The sequence below is a fragment of the Falco peregrinus genome, chromosome 7 (assembly GCF_023634155.1).
Source record: "Falco peregrinus isolate bFalPer1 chromosome 7, bFalPer1.pri, whole genome shotgun sequence".
Taxonomy (NCBI): domain Eukaryota; kingdom Metazoa; phylum Chordata; class Aves; order Falconiformes; family Falconidae; genus Falco; species Falco peregrinus.
In genome coordinates, this window is record NC_073727.1 from 35,947,360 (window position 1) to 35,968,517 (window position 21,158).

Below are 21,158 nucleotides of genomic sequence, written 5' to 3' on the forward strand. Positions count from 1 at the left end.
TGCGAGGGCAGCAGCTGTAAGTTACAGATTGGGGGAGAGAAAATGCTCCTTGGGGAATCTGATTGACAGAACTGCCCGCTAAATCAGGCTATTTTAAAGAAACAGTGTTTATTTGCATTCACCCATGTAAGATGTGTTACGTTGTATCAAAAGGGCTTTGCTAGCAAAGTCACTTTAACAAGGCAATGCAGTTAGTATCTCCTGCAAGTCATTTGTAAGACTTGGCTCATTTCTGGTGTGGAAAAAGGAGATTAAACTTTTTTTTTCCCCTGCAAACTCTTGTGGAAAACCTTACAGCACCATAGCAGTAAATCCAGCTCTGCTGACCTCAAGTGCTCCAAAACTGTCAGTCCAGTTGACTTCTAAAACACTGAGGCGACAAGCCCAGAGAAGTTGTTATTGTGAGTCTTCTGGGTTTTTTTTTTGTTTTTTTTTTTGTTTGTTTTTTTAATTCCAGTTAGTATTCTTAGGCTTCCTGCTGCAATGACAGACACATGAAATGCTGACTTTAAAAAAAAAAAAAGTGGCAGAAATTTTCATGCCCACATAAATTGAAAACCTAAATGTAAAGAATCTCCCCCAAACCCTACACAAAACAAACCCCACAGATATAACAGGTTATTATGAAGATAGAATAACAGTTTAAGCGTCATTTTCAGAATCATCAAAACAAAAAAGAAATTATTTTTCTGTTAGGATACATCATTCAACAGGGGAATCTACTGTTGAAACAATAAATAGCTTCAGAAGTACCGAGACAAATTCTTAGAAGAAAGATTCAATCATTCACTGTTAAAATTAATGGGCTAGATGCAATTTATGGTTTAGAATGCCTAAACATTAATTGTTGAAAAGGTATAATCAAAGGAAGCATCTGATGTCTGTACTTCTGAGCAAAATGGAGAGAGAGTACTTCTTTTCTTTCACTATTGACCATTGTCAGAGACTTAACATGGGGGAGTTTATGGCTGCTGTTCATGTCCATATGAACTAACAAAGAAAAGGACCATCACATCTACTAGAAATAATTCTGATGATATCAACAATAAGGTTTCTGCATAGAAACTAAGAAACTTAAGTTATATATAAAGACACTCCAGCGGAGATTTTCTATGTAGGACTAAAGCTGCATATGTGTATACATGTATACATATAAAAGTACTATTTACTGTCTTGTGTAAAGAGCAACATCATCCAAAATAATTGACTAAGCAACAATTTTTCAGGCTAGCTACTCTCCCTCTTTATTCTTTCTTTCTTTTTTTTCCCCTCTTCTTTTCTTCTTTTTAAAGCATGTTTCAGAGAAAACACATTAAACACAGACCAGCAATACCGATGCATGGGTAATGCAAAGCAAAGGAAGGAGCTCTATTATAAAGATTATTAGCAGAATGACTTGTCAAAACTAAAACACACTCCAGATGCAGCTACCCAGTAGTCAGCGCAGTGTCCTGCAGTCCGACCGAACTAGATGCAAGACTGCCCTAGCTGAGACACACGGCATAGTCAGCATGGCTCTGTGCTCTGCTCCCCCCAAGTCCCTGCCAGGGGGGTGTTACTCGTTCAAACGTTGCACAAGTGCTCGCTGGTGGGTACCTGACCTCCAGAGGGCTTGCAGCAGGCAAGCCAGCTCCGCTGAGGGATGGATGAACAGCGGTTTGCCATCATGCAGGCCAGCATGGCTGTCTTGGAGATGTGAGCCAAATTTATTTTCAAACAAATCTTCCAATTCATTGTCCTTGCTATCAGCCCAAATTTATGTGGGCACCAGCACCAATATGCTGTCAGTGGTGGCAATGGCTTTATTGGTATTTGAGCACTTAGCAGGCCCAGGTTTAGTTGAGCATTGGCCACGTCTTCCAAATGGGCAGCAAACAGAGAAGCTCAAGGCTGTCAAGGCTGGGCAGAAGACCTGTTATCCTGCTTGTGCACATAAGCCTGCTCCGAGCAAATTAGTTATGCAGTGCTCAAGAACTACAGGACACATGGAAATACAGAAAGAATACAGACAGAGTAAATGTTATAGAAAGTTACAGAAAGAATAAATGTACAAATAAACCTGTATCAGGACATCACTCCTGAAGGAAAGCAGCTGGACCATCATATTTGAAACAATGAGAAAGGGATACATTAGGGACATCATTTGAGAAACAAACACCTTGAGGAAAGGCAGACAGAAAGTATAACCCAACAAATAAAAGGTTGGTTTTTCACAGCAGTATCAGATGTTTACCGGTGATGACAGCCTCTGTCTTAGCAACAAGATAAACACCAGGCTGCCATGAGCCATCAAACTGCTGGTACTCCGATACAGAAAAGCAGGTACAGGGGAAATGTATTTATTGAATTATCCTCTATAATTATATAAATATAATATAAATCTTATTATCTCCACAGAAAAGCACTGCTTTAAGATTAATCTTCTTGGGACATTAAAAAAAACATTGGCTTTTTTTACTTCTGTAGTTGCTAGTAAAAAGTTATTCCACCAAGGTAACCTGAAAACCTCATCTGGTTATATGTATACACACTTCAACACAAGGAAAATAAAATTATATAGTTGCTGCATCTACTTACTCTTGCTTTTTGTACTAAACAGTCTGCTTTGATACTTTTGCAATATATCTTTGTAATATGTAGTAATACAGAAGCGTGTACTTAACATGGTTGTTAGGACTATAGTACACAGGAGAGAGAAACTCTGAACCAATTCACCAGCACTAATAATCCATAAAAGCACCCGCAAATTCATTTTGAGCAAAACCATGCCAGTTATTGAAGAATGGGTGTTGCAGGGTGGGTGAGGATGACAGACAACAAACCAAAAACCCAACCCACAAAACTTTATGTTCTTCTTCAGATTAGGTGACATGAATGAGGAGACAGAAGCTACAAGTGTAACCCTGGCCAAATATCGATTATATGAACTGTACATTTAAATGAATCCCACTGAATTAAACTAACCCCTGGCAGAACTGACTCTGGAAGTGCTTATAATAACTGCTCTGCTGACAAATAAACAGGTGAGGTGGGAACACTGAGGAACAGTGGAAGTCATCATCATTCTTAGCTGTTCTTCCAAATCTGGCCTGGCTGAGGAGAAACGGATACCTATGCTCCGTCTTACTCTGAATGAGACAGTCCAGAGTGGTTTATTTGCAAAACCACCTCCCTGTATTGCTACAGCTTCCCTTTCCCCATTAGTTAAGATGAGAGACTAGGAGAGAGAAACAAATGCACAGACTTTAAACACTGCAAATTTAGAGCAATGGAAAAAAGCTACTAGCTGATCTAAAAGAAATCTCAATTAATATTATACTAAAATACAAAAAATAGCCACCATTAGTCAAATGGAAACCACTTTTCACTGTGGCACATAAACCCATAGACTGGAACCTGAGTGAAAAACAAACCAACCAACCCAGCTTTCAAAGTAAGTGGAGTAGCAGAATAGACACGTGGGTTACTTTTACACTCTAGGCTAAGAATCTATCATCATACTATAGTCAAAGCAGCTTTTCTGTTCCCATAATCAAATTTCTATAACAAATGTCTTGTTCAACCCTTCACAATCTGCTTATACGTGGCATAATCTCCTCAAGCATATAAAACATTAAGATTTTCCATTGGTTGTTGAAAATGCAGTGAGTACTGTAGGGAAAAGAAGGCAGAAAGAAAAGAAAAAAACCCAAAAAATCAAACCTAAACTCTATAATATCACATTTATCACTGTAGGTGAAGTCACAGGCATCTCTAAACAGCAGCATTCACCTCCAAAAATAGTATTTAACTTGAATTTGAATAACGTTTGAATGAACGTGAACTTCGTGCAGTGGTTAATGGATGCAAGGGCTGTTCAGTTCCACCCTCAGTCAGCTAAAACAGCCACTTCTGAGAAAGACATTTGCCAGCTTCTCATCTGACCTTTAAAGAGAAGCCCTCATAAAATTTACTCAGGCCTTCAAGACTACAAATCGTCACAGCTCCACAGACTTTTAGGCCATCAACTACTTCACAGAGAATGGGCATTTCATTTACAGTGGCAGACTTCCCTCTCCTGCTTCTCCGCCCCACGGTGAACTGGCCCTGCTCTTTCGCAGTCCCTTTCCCTGAAGAGGCCATTATGGCCTTTTGAAAGCTCCCTACTGACAACGCTTGCTGAGAACTTTTCCTAAAGCCAGTCTGTTCAGGGATACACTGATTCACGCAGCCCATTTAAAACTTTATACAGCACAAGGCAAGTTACTCATCAATTAAAAATAAGCATGCTCTAGAAGCACAGGCCAAACCCCATCACTGCAAGGTCATATTCATTGTTTATTCCAAGGGTTTAAGTGATTTGGGTTTGTTTCACTGATAACAGTGCTGACAAGATCTTTGGGTTTGGGGTATTTGTTTTGTTTTTTTTGAAGCTTGTAGCAGTTATTTTTAAAAGCATTAACTATGTGATTCACTAAGCCCTCTTCTCTGTTCCCAGACAGCTTTATCCCTAACTCCTTGTTACTTTTGATAAAATAGGCACTTTTGCAAGAAGGCATCCCCTTATCTCAGAATGGTGAAGCCATCAGTCACATCTATGGGGGAGAATGGTAGCAAGGGAAGAAATTGTAGCAGGTGGGAATAAACAGGGATAACGATAAGCAGACAAATATTCACAAACAAGAACACAATTGCCTTGAAAAAGGAACAGGATGCTTTTCCAACACAAACTGCCCATCTCAAAGGGGAAAAGCATGCAGGAGAAAAAAAAAATAAAAAAGGTAAAACTCCAGCAACTGGTCTTGTATCCAGTTTTTAGGGAGACTCATTCTGATACCCAAGGAAAATGAGCATGCAAATGAAATCAGCATGCCTACCTTCCCAAGTCCTATATTTAAGATGTCTCAAACACATCATTTTTTTATAGCCATATTCCACTCTATAATGACTGATTTGCTACATTGCTGTTGAAAACACATCCGTAAAAGAGGAATTTTAAAAACTAGACTAATAAAGACAAACCTGTATCTTGTCCTCTGCCTGAGGTAAGATATGAGATAGTGAGCAAGGACTGAGGATGGAGGGCAGAAAAAACACCATTAGACTTTTTCATTCAGTCAAATCCTAAAAAATTCCTGCTCCTGCTGTTTTCTAAATATACCTAGACATACCTTCATATACCTAGATATGGCCTCCAATAAATATGATCATCTTTTATAAAATATCTGTTTAGTCTTAACAAAGCAAAAAGAAGTGTTTATGTAATTTTCAAGAGGTAAGGAAAACTTAGTAAATGCATTATAAACTCACTTTTGCTTTAGCACTCTGTGATCAATTAGTTCTTCATTTTCAGCCAAGCACAGATGTTTTTCTTGCTCCACAGGACATGAAGAATTTAACATCTGTCCATTGGTAGCCCTGAAAGGGGGGGAAGGAAAAAAGAAAAAAAAGGATTTAAGTATTTTCACTGTTGGGTTTTGCATAGCTTATAGAAAAGAGATATTTTAGGGTTCTAAAATACTGGTGGTAGAAATAGAAAAGTACAAAAATTAACATCTTGAATAGTCATGATTTTACATGATGCTGATGTATCTTAATCAATCTTTCAGTTCGATTACCAAACTCTGACAAGATAAAAGGAAAACTGTAAATACTGCTGCCTAGTGATATTCTAATTACGACAGTTACAAAACCCAAGAAAATAAACCTTCTTGGTTTTGCAGGATAGCTGCCATCTTCATAGCCTGATATCTCCTAATGTAGTTTCAAAAGGGAGTTCATTACCCAGTGTGCAAAATCTAAGAAAAAGTCTAGGAATGCAAGACATTGCTTTTAATACAAAGTTGCACAAGTTCGGGTGCTAGGTGAGCTAGCACACATTGGTAGTTTCCACAATCAGATTTATACATGATTACATAAATATTAATTTGTTAACTTCCAACCCTCTAACACTGATTGGACGGTAATCTACATATTGATTACACAATCTTAGTGGTTAACTAGGCATGCTCACTGAGGAAGGGCCTCTTCGTGGGCTGGGGCACCTGGTGTACGGGGTGTGATTTTTAGTATTATAATGAAGGTAGTTCGCTTAAGGACCCATCTTTGGCGATCTGTTCAACAAGTATCAGATATACCTTGATTGCAAGAGTCTTGTGTTGCCAACTTTGCAGGATGTAATTATTCTTCAAAGTTGCCTTGTCCTAAGCAGCAATTTCTTCAGTTAATCGTCCTTGATAGTTCTTTGCATGGGATATTCTGAATCAAAATAATGTGTGCATTCTGTTTCTCAAGAATATGACAGACTGTTAAATAAAACCATATATCCATATGGTATTTGTTAGTTAGCTTACGCATTCTGGTGACAAAATTTGATAACACTAATCTCTGGGAATAACTAACCATTACAATATGCAAGGGGTGGCATGAAAGAGTGATTCATGCAGTATTGTAAGGCAGTTTCTACTCAATCAGAACCTTGAACCGCTGTTTTCTCTGGAGGTTAAAGTCCATCTTGAACCTTCAAGTCAGTTTTGTATTACTCCAACCACTGTAGAAGATCCCCAGATGCCACCTTGTCTCACATTCTGCTGTTCTTGATTATTTGCTCCAAATCTAGCCCATCACTAGCACCAAAATCTCCAGATATTCACTTTGCTATGTGCCAGTCCAAATCACTGCTTTGCATTTAACTTTTGTGTCCACATCTCTCCCTTCTCATTTTCCTGTCATTTCTTCTTCTTCTCTTGTTGGTAGAAGCCAGCATCAACAGTTTTACCTTGCACTGCGGGAAAGGCAGAGCTAAGATAGGGGCTACTGTTACTGACTACCAAGAATTCATGGCAGTCAAATTTTTTTTTTTTTTTTTTTTTTTTTTTTTGGAGAGGGGAGGAAATAGCTTCTTTTCTGAACCTCATCTCTTCAGAACCTCTGAACTCCAAAGATGCTTTATAAACTGTTCCAGCCTCAGCTGCAGTCACACATAAAAGGCTATTATTGGAAGTGACATTAATGTTTGCCAAGTTTATGAAGGGAGTTTCCCCTTTTCATGCATCAATATTTTTCAGCTATCAGGTTAAAACAAAGCAAAAAAATATCCAGTATGTTCTCTACATGGCTCCCAGAAACAATCAATCTTGAGATTGGAAAGCATCTTGGTATTTACCTGGTAACATCTATGTGTGAGGTACTCACGCACAGAAATACAGTTTCTACTGCACGACCCAAAACGCTTCCATCTTAACAGCAACAGACTAAAGATACTATTTCTGTGTCCTAATCGAAACTGCTAGAGACGTTAAGTCACATTTGGTGTCCTTTCATGAGTCTGTTACTTCTACACAGCGTCCACCTACCATACTCACAACTCTACATTCAACCAATGACTTTATTTCTGTTTCCAGCAGAGAGCTGAGCACAATTCACACACAGTTAGAAGGTGGGCTGAAGACACCAGGATAAAGAGATGGCTGGCCACGAGTGCACCAACAAGCACTGGGCTAGCATTCATGCGAGAAACATAACAGGGAAATACTGCTGACAACTCTTGGAAGCTCCACAGCAGTTTCAGCTGACCCAGGAGACTGCTATAGTGCTGCTTTCTCCCTTGCCCTGAGCAGTGCCTTCTCCACCCTGGCACTGGTGCCGGCAGGGCGAGCTAGTTCTGGGAACCAGCCTGACTGAGAAATAATTCTGCAAAACAGAAAAGGTGGTTGGTTCTCACCCAAGCTTGAGCATCACAAAAGAAAGGCTAGGAACACGCAGACTCTTTTCACAGTTGTCCCCTGCCACTGTGGGACCACAGAGTCAGCTATGGGCGCTGCTAACTGTGAACCTTAGTGCAGTGACTTTGCTCACATGACTAAGATGACAAGTCAGCCTAAGATCACTGAGCAGTAGAGGAAACATGAGGTTACTTCACATATATCAGGGATCTATGAATTTTTGTTTTTTCTCTTCTGTGTCAAAACAACTTACAAAAAAATAATGTTATTACATTACTTCAAAACAGTGACTTCTACACTTTATTCTAGTCATAAGTCCTGGAATTAGGTCAAAAGAAAGTATTCTTACAGGATTTTTTTTTAAGATGTACCGAACAGACAAAATCATTTCAAAGTACATCACTAAGGCACTCCAGAGTTAAAAAGTGAGTTACAGCCACCTGCATATGAGGATACAGCTTTTAGTTTTGTAATAAAAGACTGTTTTTACTGTAGGAGTTTTTTCATCATTCTATACCCCAAACAGCATACAATATCTTGATATTTTTTTACTTATTCTAAAATACATGACTGAATGCATTTCTTAAACACGCTTGAATTTGACACAGAAAATGTTTCAGAAGCAGCAGCTTATTTACCTAGCTTCCCTGTAAATAGAGGGACACCAGCATCTTACTTTCCAGGCAAGAAGACTAGGTAGGGAAAGATTTTAAGGTAAATTATATACACTAACACTTGAGATTTTCAGCATTTGATTTTTATTTGGAATCCGCAGAACTTCACAGAAAAGCTGTGCCCTCACAATACTGCAGCCACATGCTCCTTGTGAGATGCTAGCACCTGACCTGCAGGACTGGGGAAGTACACAGGGAATGGTCACATCAGAGATGCAGCCTAGCCAAACATCCCTGACAAAGTCACAGACAAAATCTAAATATTCAAAGCAACATTCAAACTGCCCTGAGCATAGGGACGTGTTTTCTTCTGAATGCCCCTGCTGAAACCACTATGTATCTACTGCACCGTGGATGAAACGCAAGGCCCACATGCAGCAGTCTTCTTCAGAGCAGGCACTTGCTCTACCTCCATAGAAGGAGCCTCCTATAAATCAAGCCAGCTAGGACCCTAGTGCAGAAAACCAAGGCTGGCTGTGATTGCATACTTCAGGTCTATACTAAATCCCACATGCAGTGATATTGTCTTCTTCCTGCACCCTCTCAGGACCATTTACCCAAGGGGTTTCATAAATACTTCCACACGGACAAGAGGGTCATGCCTTCTCTACCCTTGCACTGGTACCAGCAGGGCGAGCTAGTTCTGGGAACCAGCTTGACTGAGAAATAATTCTGCAATTTATTATATTGTCCACAAGGACAAGAGGATTTATCGATATGAGCAGTTTAGTTCTGCTCATGAGTGCAGTTTGGTTGAAAATAATGCCGTCATCGCCATTTACCACGCTTTGGTTTGCAATGTGGAATCATCTCAGAGTGCACGACCTGGACTCCTTTTGGTTGAAAAGAGAATGCTCTACAGATCTACTCTTGCTGGGCTACTACTGTGTACTAATGGAGGCTTAGTGCTAGAGTCCTTTCCTTCAAACAAGAGCATTTTGCATCTGTGACAAGGCATCCTCTACTGTCAGGTTTCGTGGGCTTAGAAGAGACCACTCAGAGCTCAGGATGTCTCTCCTCAGTCGAAGGGAAGGGAAAAAAATCCTACAAGATTTACTATAGATCAGAATGGAGGGGAGGGACTGGAGGGAACCAATCAACACAAAAGCCCCAACCAAACCACACCAAAACACCAAATGTAAAAAAAACAAACCCACAACCTCTGCCCCCCTCCCCTCAAGAAACCCCAAACAAACAAGAAAATAAACTGTGCTCAGTGAAGGCAGACTCTGTGGAATTTGTTTTCTAAAAATCTATTTAGTTCCACACAGTGGGATTATTAAATGCTTACACCTAGATCAAGTCCAGAGCTTCCTTTGAGAGACTGAATGTAAATACACCTGTGACACAAATACTATCTCTGGCTAAATCATGATTTTACACCAAGACCTGCAAACATTTAGAAGTCCTTCAAAAGCTTAGTGTCTCAAATACAGAAAATCTTAGCTTCAGTAAATGTTTGATAATGCTTCAACTAAATGAAAACTAGGTCCTAGAACTGGAAATGAAAAGCAGTTTAAGATTAAGTAACAGTGTTGTTCAGGAATGTTGATGTGCTGTTTCAAACCCCAAGGTAATAACCTTATTTTGCATTTCACATGCTGTTAGAGATATCCAAAGTATAAAAAACAGTTAAAACTTACAGCTAAAGAGCTAGTAAATAGCAATTTTAAAATGCTCTGAAAAGAACAGAACTATACACAGACTAATACTTCCTGTGCCACATACAAACTCACCCACTGATTACTTCTGGAAATTTTTGAGCTGTTTCACAACAGTGTGTAAGGGATTCTAGCCCACTTTTTTGCTGTTGGTATTTATTAATCAGGTCCATCAGCACTGCCTGGTGCCCAATCTTCTTCACCAGCTGCTGCACCATACGATCATTAAGAGCCAGAAGAGCTGCTCCATTTACTTCTTCTTCTGTAGATTGAAAGGGATTAAAGAATTACTGTAAAATAACTTTATAGTTACAGTAACAATCTATATGCCTAAAAACATTGTGAAGGACAGTTGAGAGGCAAAGATGCTTTCCACTGCTGAAGGTCAACTGCTGAAAAGATGATGGTTTAGCTACTGTCCTTTCCCAAGCATTGCCAGGAGTCATAATCACTGGCCAAACACCTTCCCCTGACAAAAAGCCAAATACGAAACATAAAGTAGTCGGTTCACTACTTCTGCAATTCTTTCAATCAGGCCTTACTTACACCACAGCAGACTTACTTTGTTAATGAAGGAAAGCAAGATTTTTAAGAGAGCACACCATAAATAGCCAGTTCACACAACAGTTTCTCATGTACTCTTTTGTAGAGTGTTTATATACTCAGACACAAAACATTTACACACTACAGTTGCATTATTTCAAAAGATTTATACAATATAAAATCGTCCCTTTCAGCCTTTTGAACTGGCAGCTCTGACTCAAGGTGCAACTATTTACACACAGGCTTAGTCTCATCCCCCTGCGTTTCTCAGACGCTTCATAACAGATCGGCAGACTTATCCTGATTTATCGGATCTGTGTCAGTTCTCACCCTAGTAAGTTTCTATAGAAGTCAGAATATATATATATATATTCATGCTCCAAACCAAGGTAGGCAGTGCTAATTAAAGGCACAGAAAGAAATACTAAGCAAACCCCACACAAACAACAAAACCACTTACCACGAAACTTAGGAACTAGCTCTCCTAAATTTCTCTGTCTCAGCCAGTTGCAGACTTGATCAACTGACCAATTTTCCATCTTCAGGTGTTGCAGTGCTAAATTTCACCGTGAAATGAAAAGAAAGGATTACTTTTATGCCACGGCTCTGAACTCCAGCAAAAAATGCACTTAGCAAATAATGTTACATTTACATGCTCTGAATAAAAACAGCACAAAATAATCCAACTAATGCCTGTTACAAGTGGCAGTTCCCTTAAATCCCTTTCTTCACCTCCTTTCCCTTCTCTCCTTTCCCTCCACTCTGAGCGACAGCCTTGCTCCTTAAAAAACATGACCTGCTTCAGTACCATTAACACCCAAGTTTCCACACAGAGAAGAAAAAAGGTGTGAAATTCACCACCACCACACTCATCAGGAAATGGCTGACATTCTACAGAAAGAGAAGAAAAAAACAAAACCAACCCCACCATCAGGTAAGAGTCTGTCACATAGAGGTTTATAGTAAATCAGGTACCTTAACCCTCTCTGCACCACCAAGCAGCTACTCAAGCAAATACTTAACGCTCGCTCCGTTACCAGCAATCAGAGGCAATAAAGGTCCTGGAAAGTGGAGGGGAGGTGACTAGCCCAGTTCCTTGCTAGTCCCATCCTTCAGGCTCCAGCACTCCTGGGGAAGATGCAGTGGGCTGGCAGGGAAGGGGCCAGCGGGGCCTGGGGGCTGGGGGCCTGGGGGCTGGGGGACCCCATCCCCCGGGCCAGTGCCCTGTGCTCCCGCCGATGGGCTGCCGGCAATTGCCAGGGCCGTCCATCACACACCAAAACCAACAGCAACCCCCTCCAGAGAAGACCTCTCATGAAGACAAAGCTGGTCCCACTCTATCAACTCCTTGACAGCAGAAAACTCTCTCCGGGGGTGATTTTCTTATCAATGTGTTTTAGCTCTACCAAATACAGGAGCACCGAGCATTCCATGGCTACGCTTGCAATCCCTGGCAAACACCGTTAGAGGAAATTATTCCAGCAGGTTTTTCAGATGAGAACACGAGTGTCTGGCATCATTAGCCAAACATTTCCTTTCTTAAAATACATCCATGCACATACCCTGAGCCTGCAGGGAACTCCCGGCTAACGTGAGGATTCACCCACACAGACCTCATTAGGATCTGGTCCACTGCACCACAAAAGCTAAGTGCACCATCCTTGAATAAAAACATTCCATTTTCATCCTTCAGCAGCAGAGACCCCCCAGACAGATGCACTTCAGCTTGTGCTCTTGTGCCACTGGGCTTCAGCAACTTAAAAGGGTTAAGTTTAAGAGGAATGTCTTTCTGAATTACATGAGTGGATTTAATTTGATATGACAACAGTAGCCATACAACTCCTCCCCCAGGCTAAGCAGCAACAACAGGGTGTGAAAAGTCATTATTTGTTGAGAACTCTGGTGTAAATGAAAAATCACACCTTCCTGTCACACTTCTTACTTCCTTGCAAAGAGCAGGGCACAAAAAAAAAAAAAAAAAAAAAAAAAAAAAAAAAAAGCTCCAAAAAGCTGAAAGATAAAACCAAATGCAAAAATGTTGAAAGATAAAACCAAATGCAAAGCATAAAGATGCTTGCCTTATAAATCAAGGAGTGTAAAAGTAGAGAGATACATTAGTAGAGAGTAGAGAGTGGAGAGGTCACTACTTGATCCTGTAAGAAGACTAGCATCCTAGAACAGCCCTGCTAAAGCAGAAGCAGACAGCTGGTTACCGATGTTTCAAAAAGTGTCAAGTGAACTAGGGCCATGCACAACAATGTGCACATTCAGCCCTGTGCGGCGAACTCTACAGCAAAATGTTCATCTGCACAGGGCATTGCAGGCTGTACGCTTGTGGGGGGAAGGACGTGATGACAGTTTAGCAGCTGTTTTAAAAAAATCAGGTTTAAGTCAGTATAAGGATCACTACACACAAATACTTTGAAATGTTTCTCAGAAGTGCTTTCACTTACTTGCATATACTATAGAAAACAGAGCTAGGAAAAGAGCACACCAGTCTTCTAGTAGCGTTATGGAGGCAACAAGAAAGACTGAGCATGGATGTTGATATTTGTCTTCATTAATGCCTCTATTTATTATGGTAGCATCTAAAGACTATCTAGGGAAGGGTTCCCTGTGCTCAGTATTGTAAAACACAGGAATATTTATATTCTTCAATCAACATTTAAAGGTCAGATCAAAAAAACCCAACAATGGCAATAGTTTGAAGACAGACAGCATTTTGGCAAATTACGGCATAACTTCAAGTCAAATTCAGAATAGTTCTAAGCATGAGTGAACCCTGCCTGTTAATAAATACAGCCACTCACTGAGATCCGTTTCTTCAAACACCTAGGGTGAATGTCCATTATTAGGATGTAACCAGCCCTGGTTAACGAAATGAATGAGAATTAAATTTCTCTAGGATGAGTCAGGACAACACTTGCTTTTACTGTAAAATCTTTCCAGACCAAAGGATGAAAATCTTGGGTTTTAATCAGACCAAGCTAAACACCTATCTGTGGTACAGAATTCTGCTGATGTAGTTGGTTACACAATGGCAGGAGATGAGGTTCCTGACCAGCATGCCTCTGCTGGCAGATCCACACTGCGCCTGCACTGATTTACCATGCAGCTTGTCTTACAAGAGGATATAATGAGCTACCAGCAACTGGAAATGACACTTCTAAGTGAATAAATCTATATGTCAAACTATCTTAGATAGGAAAAGTGAGTTATTACACCTACTTTACATTTCAATTTGTGGAGAGTCTATGGCGTCACAGACTACAAATACCTAGCCTTTAACAGGCCTCTACGTGGATGTTACCGAGGTTGGAATTAAGGTTAATCCTAGTACATTTTAGTACAAGAATGAGAAATGTGATGTGTGCACATCTGTACGTAACAGCTAGGTAGGGCATTTTGTACAGGGCCAGGTCTCAAAGTTGCAAGCGTGATGAGTAAGGAATCAGTGCATACCAAAGACATAAGCAAAGTATCCCATGTACATTCTTTGATGCTCTCCTAATTTGGTTTTGTCTTTGTATGCATTACAGATACTTCATTTTTCTTTCACTTACTACCAATCTATTTTAAAAATTATTAAGAATATATTCAAGCAACTTTATAGAAAGCAGAATATGTCATCTTGGATCCAGTGCTGAGCTATTAGGAAAAGAGCATCAGTTGTCCATAAACCTTTTCAATACCATATAGGGAAATACTCCAAGAAAGCACTCCTGTCACCTTCCCCACCCCCTGAAGAAAATGCCAGCTTATTGCTGACATGTATCAGGCACATGCTAGCATGAAGCACTGCACTGAATGCTCACAGAAGTGGCCGAAAGAAGCAATATGAAGGTAGGGAAAGGAAATTTGAATACTGATGTAGGAGAAAATCTTAAAGTGGAGATTTCAGTTCTCATTTCTGTGCTATTGTAGAGTAAGACAAATGCAGCTGCAAGATCAGGGGACACACAAATGTACAGCAGATGCAAGAGAAAACCTTTATTACCTGAGTAAGACTATATAAGAAGATCTAGGAAGAAAACATTCACAACCATTACTCAGCTGTAGATAAAGGGGAAAAATCCAGACAGCCCTTCTAAACCTTGATCAGAGTTTAGGGGAGCATCAAGGATTCTGAATATGGCTGTCTATTGAGCTTATCAAGGAGGCAAGTTCCTCTGCTGTAGGAATTAACTCTGAAGAATATAATAAAAAATCAACTCTTTACATGTGTTTCTGATTAAATATGCCATTTCTAGTATCCAAGTTTTTACTATATGGACTTTCAAAATATTTTCATCCATACCATCTACAGTGCTACTGGAAAAATGAGCTCTCCCACTTCAACAAAATTCAACCCAAGTACAAAGTTCTTTCTGTTTCAGCTGTACAAATTATTTGGTAATTTGAAAGGAAGAAAAGAAAGTTGATTTGACTGTGTTTTAAGGTGATTTAATAGCATGTGGATCAGACTCTGTCCTTGCTATCACTGGCAACAGCGCACAAGCTATGAGAGAATACATGGAAGAAAATGTCTTTATTTTTTTTTTAAGAACACAACTTCTGGAAATTAAGCCACTGCAAAATCAAACCCTTTTATATTTAACTTTTAGAACACTGTGTCAAATTAAAAATACAAGGTTACTGGATATTGAGAACAGGAAAAAAATCAAGTAAAAGTTAAAAATTCATGAATCACAAAAATGAAATCTCATATACTACAAAGAAAGGAATCAGACTGAAGATCTTCATTACAACACAGGGACTCCTCCAGAAAACTTGGGAAAAAAAATTCTTCTTGTAAGTGATATCACCCTTATTTTTCCTTCCTTCCAGAAGTATAAATTTCTCACCAGGACCATCAGTATTGTTGATCATGCCACTGCTGGCTTAGCTCCTGCCACTGAGCAGTGCAGAGATGTCTGACACTTAAGCCCTGCAGTCATAATCCAGCCGTCTTCTTTGCAGCCATCTGTGTGGTCATGCAATCTGCAGTGCAGTCTAAACAGAAAATGTAAATTTTTTTGGTATACTGGGTTTTGGATGTATCAATGTCTTTAACCAACTCCCTGGCCAATTGGGTGAAAATAGGTGGTGGAACCATATCCCTAGATTGATAGTTGTTTACAATGCATTATAACAATGAAGATTTCTATGTTAATGGAGCATTGGTTTGTAAAGTTAGGCCAGAAATACAAACTATGAGTAGCAGTTATTCCAATAAAACAAAAGGAAAAAAATTAGAAAAAGTACCCATCTCCTTTCCCTCAAATAATTTTGCTCGAATTATACTGGCTCTACTGCTTGCAAGGGTACTCTCACTTCCATTCAAGCTTTCCTGGTGAATAAGACTAAGATGTGGAATACTCAAAATAATGAAGTTAATCCATTAATTACTGAGAAGGTTGGGTGCAAGAGTCCATTATTTGCTTGCTCTACTCTTAAATCAGTTCACAGAGCTGAACCAGCAGTCAGTCATAGTGACCTTCTTTTTTGTAAAAAATTTTAAGGCTAGCTGAAAATAACAGCTTACCAAGCCTATTCTGATGAAAAAGGCTTTGTGGCAATTTCTAAGTGGTTCAGTTGGCAGGTCCTCAAAGGTGCTAATGTTTGACAAAGCTGCTCTCTGTTGTTCCTAAGGGGGGGATGCAGAAACATTTTTAGCCCGGGTAACATCTAGAAAGTGATGTGTATCTTTAAAGTGAGTCTGCATAGCTGGACTGTGACATAGGTTGGGGTTCTCGTGTGGAACCATATGGGTACACTGCATTTACACGGTTGCCTCAGCAAGTAAGTGATCTACACAGCACTTAGACCTTCAATACCCAAGAGGTGTTATAAAATACATCACTTGAATTTTGCTCACATGCTTGTTCTTATTCTGTATTACAGCCTGCAGTCCAAGTAGGATTTTTCAGCCATGTTTAAACAGGGAAGCAACTGTGGGATTGTTACCCAGTGTGCATTAGCTGAATCGCACACAGTCGAGGTATTTGTTTATTTCACAAATCTGAGCAGAGAAGGGTGCTAGGTGATAATTAGCAAAGCTAGTACACAGATCTTTACAGTGTTGTGATATTTCTACATTTCAGTTTCTAGTACAATCATTCCTCTTAAATATCATTGGTTACAACTTTCCTCACTTTAGTTTAAAGGTATAGTCAAGAATTTTTACTACTCATGTTCTCTGGGTGGTGGTCTTCTGGAAGCAGGTAGCTTTTGATGAGGAGGTGTGTTTTTCTGTTGAAATTAGTGTATAATGAGGATGGCTGACTTAAAGATCAAAACATTTAACAACTCTTGCCAAATTTCATGGTTTGCTAACTAGGTTCATCCATCTCAGGCCCTGTCTCCAGGCCTACTCTTTTAAGTTCGTCTTCACAGGTAATTATTTCCTATTTTGTTTTGACAGACATCCTTCTTGAGGTTTTCTTGGCCTTATCTTTTGACCCATGCAATGTTTCATATTATATCATTTGCCTGTGCAATGTTTCATCTTACCTGACCAATTTGGTTAGAATACATTTCAAAGTGGAAAAAATATATGGGAGGATTTGTCCCCCAGAACTCCATACTTGCACTGTCCTTCCAGATTCACAGGCACTGCAACAAACATTTGCACATCTGTTTAAAACAAGCCTTGCATCAATGCACGATTTCATCAGGCAGTGACTCAATCATGCCCAAAGTCAGGATTTGACCTGTCACTGAGAAGGGTCTCCACTAGTCTCTGTGAAATGTACCGTCATCAGGCATGGCCATATGTCTGAGATAGCCCAGCCTCAAAAAGAGCTACTAGCTAGACGCAGAAACGTTTACCAGGCAGCAAAGAAACAAGAACCTCAGGAAAGTTTTTGAATTCTCCTGGTGTTTGATCAGCTCCATGAATAAGCCAGATAGAGGAGTGAGAGTTACTGGGAAGACGTACACGGGAACCACTGAACGCACTGCCCTCATCAGTAAAGACAGACGACTGCACACAATCAGTTTTGGCCAGCTGGTGGGAACGTGTCCAGAGGTCTTTTCTCAGGTGGTCACAGTATAACTGGGAAAACTTGAGCTTGCTGCACCTTATGAATACTTAGTAGGATGCTCACAGCTCCTCAGCACTTTGAAAGAATAAAGCGATGAGTGTGTTTGATGCACAGGAACCCGGTCTGAACTGCTCAGGTGAAGATACCTCTGGGTTTTGTTTGGCTCCCGCTCAAGGCAGACAGCCATGGGGTGGCTGTGGGTAGGGCTGGTCTCTCCCGCATTAGCCCTTCCTTCCTCCTCCAGCGAGCTGGGCAGGACACCCCTGAGCAGGAGTCACGCACCTCGGTAAGAGATACAGATTTCTTTTAGGTATCACTGAGCCAAAGAGCAGAGCACTGCCGCTAAGCAGTGCATGCTGCCGCCTAGCACTTCTGAACTGATATTTTAGCATGATTGAGGATTGCTGAATAATACGGCTGCTTACCACTGACAGTACTCTTCCTTCAGTTTATCCATCACATGAATATGGAGATGATGATTAATAATTAAGTTTTAACACATTTCATGATGCACATTCTTTGTTTTATATTATTAATTCATAATGATGGATCCAGTCAGTCATAAATTTTTGTGTCAGGCAATTGTGTTGGCATATGAAGCTAGGTGAGGTAGGTGTGATTAAGCTGGATGGTGAAAACAAAACGGGCTGTTTCGTAGGCCTATTTTACGGACTAGAAGCAGCAGTTTAACTAATTTGGCATCCATTGGTGCAAACTCTTTATGTACAAGGTGTTCTAAAGGATGAACTAAGTAACGCAGTATTAATTCAAAATAGATGTCCCTATGGGGTCATTGTTTTTATTTAATTCATTGATGTTTAGGACATACACAGCCCATTTCTTACAGTATTACCACACCAAAACGGTCATTATTCCCACTACCTGTGTGTTATTGTTTCCTCATCATATCCAGATGAAGAAGTCATGTGAACACTCCACATCTGATAGAAGAATGTTAGTTGAAACCAGCAGTGGAAAGGTAATCAATAATCTCTGTCTACATGGTGGAGACAGGGAACTGGGAAGTTCGAACATCGATAACCTCCTATTTTGTTGTGATAGTGTAACCATGGCATAAGTAAAAGAATGCACAGGCCCACTTCAGAGGACTGTTTCATCCTGCTTTTTGCCCCTTTTTCAGCTATGCTAATTTATGATGTCTTGAAGAAAACCCCATCCCTACATGTAAGCACCTATGTAAGTCTAACCATTTGTTCTAGTGACAAGGGTGCAAGCTTCCCGGTCTAACGATCTTCTGAGATTGTACCCTTAGACAGTCTATCAGTTAGGGAGTCCTCGTTCCAGCTGGTTGCTGTAATCTGTGCTTTTCAGGACTTCCGAAATATTTAGGTTAAGAGGAGCCCTCAGTTTCAGAGATTCACTGCAGGTTGCCGCAGAGCCTCTTTCTCGGTTAGCACAGAGGACACGTGAAAACTGCTCTTAAATCCCTGCTGCAGATTAGGCTGAGCAGGGATTTGGGGATATGCCTTACACCTTCAGGCTGTCAACCACTACAGATGGGGTGGGATCGTCATTTTGGGGGGAGGGTATGTCAGAGAAAGCCCAACCTTAGTTTAAATGCATCTCCAGGAGGGGGGCCAGGGGTGATAATCTCAAGGGAGAGTGAACGCTTTGCTCCAGGCTGAAGGTAGGTAGATACACTGCATTGAAAACAGCCACATAATGTTTGTGTTATGCTTGCACGATGAATTAATGAAGTTAAACATGTTTTCCAAAATAGCTAGAAGAAATCAGCTTTGTGATTCAGTCTCAGGCAGCACAATGTCTGTGGGAAAATGTAAGGTTTCACTGATTTAGCTTTGCTTCACTCATTCTGTGGCTCCTAAACCTACACAATTTATAAATAATTCTTTTCTGATTGTAGGTCTTGTTTGCATTGCAGTCAGACTGAAGCAATACACTAAAAGAGGTGTGAAGTTCTTCTGCATGTGTCAAGTAGAGTGCTAATGTCAAAACATCATTTTGCTGTTAAAATGCTAATAATTTTAAGCAAATGCATATCCCAAGCAGCTTCATATATTGCAAGTTATTTGTATTTAGTTATACACATTGGCCAAATACAATAAAGCGTACTTTGGTATACATGGTTCAGCAGTCAAGGATAACCAGTATAGCAAGATATATTTTTTCCTCCCCAAGTCACATTGGCTGGCTTTAACAAAACCAGGCATGAAGGCACTTTTCTACCCAGAAAAGGGCACAGGGGTACTTCTGTGATGGACAGTCAATGTTGCCATATTCTGCATTTCAGCTTTCTCTGACAAATACCAGGAAAATTCTATTTTGAAATATTTTTTCTTTCCATAAATATATAAAAATATTGTTGTATTGCTATTTCTAGTTGTTGTTTTCTCATTTGCATTATCCTTGGGATCATACCAAAAGACAGTACAAACAGCTTACTCACACATAGCCAGTAAATATACACTCACACACAGATACATTTTAGTAAGCTTTTATGTATGCAGTAGTAAAAAGATAGGCATGCACACTCAAATAAGTACTTATGGACACCATAAAATCATAGCGTTCGTGATCAGAATGCGAGAAAATCTATTAAAATCACTTTGTTTTTCTTTTTGAATGAAAGAGTAGAATACGAATTTCCCCAAACACTCAAGATATAATTAAAATACTATATTATCTTTATGTAAGTAAGTAAACTGCTTGGGATTTGTTACTCCTATGTTTCACTGTATCTGTTACTAGATATATTACTACTCAGGGATATATTGTAAGATGGTACTAATGCAGCTGTCAAATACAGCCTAGGTGAATATTTAACAGTGGGTATTTATATGACACTGTAAGAGGGAAACCATACTTAGTATAGAATCAAAGAATGTTCTGAGATGAACATGTTTTTAGGTTCAAAACTTTCTGCTAATTCATGTAATTAAAAAGAACAATGTTTTCTTCCCTTTTATCATTGATTAAAGAAAAAACCCTATGCAATCTCTTTGCCTGGCAGCTCCCTTCTGGATGCTCTGTTGTTCAGCTGATATAAGCACTGGGTGTACTGTTCAAAAACAAGCCACCGACGCTGAAAGAAGCTGTCCCTGTCCCCTCTTCTGTCTCCTCATTTTCCTGCCCACACTGCCCCTACGCCCCTGCCAGCACAAGTGCTGTCTGGCCATACCAGCCAGATCAGGGGGCCAACACCACTGGAAACTGAGAAGGTGGTGAGTTTTCTGTAACATCTGGTCTCCCCTCCAGTTCATCTTGCACTGGTATGAATACTTGCGCTGGTGAAAGGGAGGTAGTGGTGCAAAGATGGCAATGAGCTCCCAGGGGTTTATGGAGGAAGACTTCTTCATTTTGGTAACAGCGTTAGCTTAAAGTATCTATGGAACTGGTGCCTGATTTAAATAAGGATGTAGACCAACAGTCATTTTGGAAAGGGCTGACCTAATGTGGAGCATTACCTCCAGCTGCTTATTGTTTCTTGGCTGGAAAGCTGTTAAAACCAAGCTGTTCGGGTACTCCCGTATGCTAGTTCAGCTGTGCAGTAGGTAATCACTGGCACAGCAG

At 40.1% G+C, this 21,158-nt stretch overlaps 1 protein-coding gene across 2 annotated transcripts in view; it reads right to left on the minus strand.

Moving 5' to 3' along the window:
- Positions 1 to 11,429, minus strand: part of SAMD3 (sterile alpha motif domain containing 3) — a 42,203-nt gene extending 30,774 nt beyond the window's left edge. For both annotated transcript variants that reach the window (XM_055810186.1, XM_055810185.1), the window contains exons 1-4: positions 11,314 to 11,429; positions 11,042 to 11,137; positions 10,114 to 10,300; positions 5,290 to 5,397 (exon numbers count right to left, since the gene is read on the minus strand). In XM_055810186.1, the coding sequence (XP_055666161.1) occupies positions 5,290 to 5,397; positions 10,114 to 10,300; positions 11,042 to 11,137; positions 11,314 to 11,392 (470 nt within the window). In that variant the 5' untranslated portion in view covers positions 11,393 to 11,429. The remainder of the gene's footprint in view (positions 1 to 5,289; positions 5,398 to 10,113; positions 10,301 to 11,041; positions 11,138 to 11,313) is intronic.
- Positions 11,430 to 21,158: the final 9,729 nt, after the last annotated feature.